Source organism: Macadamia integrifolia, unplaced genomic scaffold (genome assembly GCF_013358625.1).
Source record: "Macadamia integrifolia cultivar HAES 741 unplaced genomic scaffold, SCU_Mint_v3 scaffold955, whole genome shotgun sequence".
Taxonomy (NCBI): Eukaryota; Viridiplantae; Streptophyta; class Magnoliopsida; order Proteales; family Proteaceae; genus Macadamia; species Macadamia integrifolia.
The window spans coordinates 130,402-136,401 of record NW_024870598.1 but is presented as its reverse complement, the minus strand read 5'-3'; the positions used below and the strand labels follow the sequence as shown (position 1 = coordinate 136,401).

At 37.6% G+C, this 6,000-nt stretch overlaps 1 protein-coding gene across 2 annotated transcripts in view; it reads right to left on the bottom strand.

The window, feature by feature from the left end:
- Nucleotides 1–262: 262 nt before the first annotated feature.
- Nucleotides 263–6,000, bottom strand: part of LOC122070628 (probable sugar phosphate/phosphate translocator At3g17430) — a 113,395-nt gene continuing 107,657 nt past the window's right edge. For both annotated transcript variants that reach the window (XM_042634818.1, XM_042634819.1), the window contains one exon: nt 263–720. In XM_042634818.1, coding sequence (XP_042490752.1) covers nt 541–720 — 180 coding nt within the window. In that variant the 3' untranslated portion in view covers nt 263–540. The remainder of the gene's footprint in view (nt 721–6,000) is intronic.

Here is a 6,000-nt window from a genome sequence, read left to right as displayed (position 1 = left end):
CCATATGCTTGTGTAGATGATAGACTGAAATAGCACGAAGGGTGTAGGTCAAGGATATTTCTGTTGACACTAGTCAACAATTTTACAAATTGATAGATTTTATGCCCGAACCATCATTTGTAATAGCAGAGAATATCAATCTTTTCACATTGTATTTAAATAGATGTCGATTCCCTTCTCTGGACTATTTCAAGGTATGGAAAAGCTTCCTGGCACTAGGGTCAACCAGATAGGTCATAACTCTCTCCCAACCAATCGCTGATTATGTTACAGCTGAAATATCAATTGATTACCCTGAACTGTTATATATCGATATTAGTAAGCAAACAAAAGAAGGCTAACACCCATCGAGCACAGACAAAATATGAAGCTTCTACAACGAATTACCCTATAATTTTCATGTAGCAATGAATGTTTCTTCACAGAATGAATTCTTTTCCACAGCTCTCTCTCTCTCTCTCTCTCTCATCGTTCCTGAATAGAAGGCTCTCTGAGTGGGTGTTTAGAAGAAAATTGGCCTATAGCAGCGCACATCTTTATTCAGGCAGTGTGACCGCTAAGCTGAGTTCGCCCAATATGAGACAGCCTGGAGGATGGAATTAAAGGTGCTTCATCATCCACAGGGTAATCAGAGGTAGAGGTTATACTTCCTACATTGTTGGTGTTACTACTGTTGTCAGGTACATACAGATCAGATGACTTCTTCTCCAGTCTCCAGTCCTGCAATAAAAGAGTACCACATTCAGAACCTAATGAATAGTAGTAAGGGCCATCCTTCACAATCATTACTGCTAGACACAAACTGCCAGCCTGCCACTCTTATCAGACCAATGATAGTGGTGGATTACAATCTCCATACAGCCTTCACTAAGACATAGCAAAGGGTGAAAGATCATATACTGACTGCACCACATTCAGCACACATTTATTCTCCTCTAAGCATGGACTCACATGGAATGGGAAATCCAGATAAGCCAATACAGTTGAGCACACGCATGACCAGATTATTGTTGGAACATCTTCAGTTCTGAATGACTTGAGCAATATTTAAAAAAAAAAAAAAAAAAAAAAGGTACGTACTATGGGCAAAATACCTTTGGAACATTTGAAATTCTCTCTGAATGTACTTCTACTTCAAACTGAAATCGTTGACATTGATATAATATCCATAATTGCTTCAAAATTTGAACCCCCCACCACCCACACCCCCCCCCCCTTTTTTTTTTTTTTTGTCATTCTGTTGTTCAAGTAGACCAATAGAAAGTAACTAAATTAGAAATTACCATAGAATTTGAGAGTGTTGAAGTTTTTAGTGGTTCTTGTATTATCTCAATACAACATATCCTTGTGCTATGAATACAATTATCTTTTCCTTCTTTATTATGAAATCTCTATATGATGTTCAAATTCTTGATATAAAATAAAAAATAAATAAATAAATAAATGAAAAGGATCAACGTTAGGGATATACACACTCCTATAGTTGGTTTTGATGGTAACAAACATATGAAGGTATTTCATAATTTGCCTTCTAGTATTGTTTTATAGACTTCAACTCAAAGAACTAAACTGGCAAATGAAATGAAGATTGAAGTCATCAAATGAGAAGAATTATCAAGTTGGTATCAAGACTTGAAGAAGGTATCAGGAGGTATCAGACCTCTCAATTCTTGAAGTGCATTGAAGTACATTGAAGACATCAAGCATGCAAGGTCAACATGAAAACTCTTGAAGACCAACTGCAAGAAGATACTAGAAGACCATTTGCAAAAAGACTAATAGAAGTCTTGAAGATCTTAGTTTAATGCAATAATGCGCACACCATACACAAGCACTATACTATATCTCATAAGTATGTTTATATATTACATCTTTAAGTTTATCTTATCCTGGAATGTCACTAAGTGATGCCAAATGACTAAGTAACAAGACCCAAATAAGTTTGGATACATGTTGGCTATAACATGTCATGACAATGGCTGTGACTTCAGCAAGATTCATGTCTAAGGGCATTTTAATCATTTCATATGAGAGTATCTGAAGATGATTTCTTCTTCAAAGTTGTAGAGCATTGAGTTGTGAATCCAGCGCAACTTGAATCATCTCAATCCATGGTTTGAGAACTCGAGCGAAACATGCGAAGTTATCGTTAGCGGTCGAAACGAAACCTCTAGCAACTTTAAAAAATCACTGCTTTCGACCGAAACATGGGAAATTTCGACCTGGTCCTATTTAAGTTATTTCAAAGAGAAGCCATTCATGGTTTCAATAGATTTCGACCTTCTCTCGTGCATTTTTTCTCCTAAATGTGGAAAACTTGGGGAAACAATGGAGATTTTCATTATTTTACTATCAAACTTGAAGCTAAGGGTGATTAGTGCTTCCTCTACACAAGAAAGGCATCTTATTTTCCTACCAAACTTGAAGCTAAGGGTGATTAGTGCTTCCTCTACACAAGAAAGGCATCTTAGACCAAAAAGTTAAGTCCCAACTTCCCCAAAAACATTTTTTTTATATAATGTTAGTAAATAGGGTAAAATCATGGAATTTTTTTTATATGTTGCTTAGGAGGACCCGATTGATGCATTCACGGTGGCCGAATTTTTTTTTTGCATGTTGATGCTTTTTTTTTTATTTTCTGTTATTAAAAATGCATTTACCTACAACATATTTTTGAAAAAAAAAAATGGATTAATAGTTGGTCTTTGGTGTTCAACTTAATATATGTTGAACACCATCAACCGATCTACAACTTGATAATTTCATTTTTTAATTTTTTATTTCGAAAATTCATTAAATATAGTTTGAAATTATTTTAAAAATATAAATAATTCTGAAAATTTGTCTATTATGGTTTGAAAATTCAAGAAATTTATTGAATGTATTACAAATGCATTTACAATCATGTCTGTAAAATAATATGATGTTTCTTATTTACTCATTATTTATTAATTAAATAATTATTTTATAGGGAAAAAATATAATGCTTTGTTTGGAATTCACAATTATCTTTAATTGTTATTATGAGTCATTTTATTTATTAATTAAATCATTATTTTTTAAATAATTTTTAAAAATATTTTTAAATAGGGAAAAAATATAATGCTTTGTTTGGAATTAACAATTATCTTTAATTGTTTTTATGAGTCATTATGGATGCATATATGCTTATAATTGGTCTCTTTTTTATTGGAACAATGTTTGAAGGAAGATTTTAAGTGTTGCATAATGACTAATAGAAGTGGGGACATTGCATGACTGCATGGGAGACCTCTATCATCTGATAAGAGGAAGTCACAATGTAATTATTGTCAGAAAAAAAAAATCATGTCTAGTGGGGCCACAAGATTAAAGTGGCATCTTGCTGGTGGGGACATGAATGTGTTGGGCTGCCCTAATATATCCAATGAAGTCAAGAGAAGCATGTGGGAGCATTTAAAAGAAGGGTTGCAGAAGAGGAAGGAGAAGAGGGTGGTTAGGGATGAATACCATGATGCTTGTCTTAAGTCATTGCCAGCGTTGGGGAAGTAAGATTATGACAGTGAGAAACCTGACTTAGATGATGTACAAACGGCACAAGAGGCTAAACAATTGAGGACTTTTGTAGCAAGCAGAGTGATGGGGACATCCACGTATACTAACGGCGTAAGCGCAAGACCCAACCGCATGTGCATGGCCAGAGGAAAGCTAAAAGAAAGAAGGAAGAAAGAAGAGAGAAGGAAAGAGAGGGAGTCGAACCAGCCTTCCCAGCACTGGGTTCGACCCTCCTTTTCTCCCAATTGGCAGATCCTTGCGGACCCCACCAGATTCTGTTTTATTTTAGTACTTCACTTTAATTCAAAGTGTTATTTAACTATTTTGAATAATTAGGAAACTAGGTATTTCTTTCTATTGGTCTATTTGGTAATTTATTATTTCAGTGATTGAGTTCCTAAATAACTCTTTTTATTTTTGGTAATTTTATTCTTTATATGTGTAAGGCCATTGGCCATCTTTTTGGTTAATGAATGAATGAAGATTATTGAAAACAAAAGAATAGCCCCAAGCCCCCACAATTTCCCTCTCCCTCAATCTCGTCTCTCTTTTTCTCTCTCTGTCTCGATCTTCTCTCCCTTTCTCGACTTTCTCTCTTTGTTCTCGACTTTCATCTCTCTTTTGTTGTTCTGATTCTCTCTATTGTTGCTGCACTGTTGCAGCCATTGCTCACAGTAACTAGAGATCATCTCCATCGACTAAACCCACTTAGGTTGCTGCTGAGTTCCTCATCAACAAGCTGGACTGCTGCCGAGCATTATATCATCAAGCTGGACCTTCCCCCTTGTTAAATAAGGTGGACTGCACCTTTGTTTTGGAGGACTTCGTCTTCTTCTTTCTCCTCAGATCGGGACAGCAAGAAGGTAAGTAAAACCCCCCTGTTCCACATCCATTGACTGCCTATTATCCCTCATTGTCTCCCCCACCAAAATCTGAAAATTATCTCTGTTTTCAAGCCATTTATTGTCTGTTTTCCTTACAGAAATCCCTGTTGTTTTACTAGCTGGCTGATTTTAGAGAACTGTGCGGTTCACTTATCATATTATGTGTCTTGACTGATTTGTGCTAAACCTAGTATATACATGCTGACATGTTCCCTTCTCCATATCCCCATTTGAAGCTTGAGTAGTTCATGTGTTTTTCATGCTTAGATTATTATTGACCGATGCTGCCATGTTAATTAGTCTATTATCTTGCATGTTAAATCTGTATTTTGCTGAGCAACGTTGAACCCAACCCAATTCAAGACCAATTGAGTAGTCCTTATTCTAGTGGATTGACCCCTTGTAGGAAATCTAGTTGTCTAGGCACCCTCCCTACTTCATCTTGGTATCAGAGCATGCTATCACTATTCACATGTCTTGTCTTTTGAGGTCTAACCTTCGTCACAACCTATCCGTAGTTGAGTCTAAGCTAAAAGAGTGTTACCTTAGATTAGAAGATACCCTCTTTCTCCTTCATTTGGCGGGACCAAATAGCATTGGACGCTATTCCCACCAGAAACACATTCTTGAGAGGGAAATTTCTAACCTTAGGATCGAGAGGGACAACTACCTATCTCAATTGGAGATTCTGAGTAGGAGCTACCTTGGCTGCCACACCTTGGCTGCCCCCTTTCTTTATGTCCACCCGTAGTGGAAGAGCATACCAGGACATGTCTGACCCTCCTAGTATCACCATTCAGCCAAATCAATGGGCAAGAGTCCTCCAACAGAACGAAGAGTTTCTGAGAAACCTTTAAGCTGAATTAACTGTCAATAGGGCTGAACGGGAAACCCTGTTGGTTGATAGGGACACATTGTTGGCTGATAGGGAAGCACAGGCTACTTGTCTCCAAACTGTTACCACTAGGCTTACAGCCCTTGAGACAAATGCCCTAAACTCAGACGAACAACGTCACAATACCTTTGGCACTGAACCTAGAACAAGAGCCCCTAGCCCTGAGATAGAGAACAACGACCACCACACTGATGGTTATGACTGGATAGGGGACAATTTTTTAAGCACAGGGCGTGGTAGAGGTCGGGCTAAGGGTCTAGGACAACCTGCTCCAAAACACCATACCCAATACGGAAATGATGAGGGTTATGAGCACTATGATAGGGGTTTTGATGTCAAGCGGATGATTTGTAGAAACGCAACCCTAAAACGATGCAGAAGATAATGGAAAAACAAAACAAACAATGCACACGGATTTTACGAGGTTCAGCAAGGTTGCCTACGTCCCCGGTGAGATGAGATCCTGCTTCACTATCAATGGAGAATAGGGTTACAGCGCTCGTCCTCACACCTCTCAGTATTGCTTGCATTACAGAGAAAGAAACTCTCGCTACAAATATATAGCGAAAAAACCCTAATGCGGATTAAACTACAATTGCCCTCAAATAAAAAATTCGAGCGGGACCGCCGTCCTGCCTGTCTAGGTGCTGCACCAATACTCCCTCGATTAAACTGCGACGAAATACA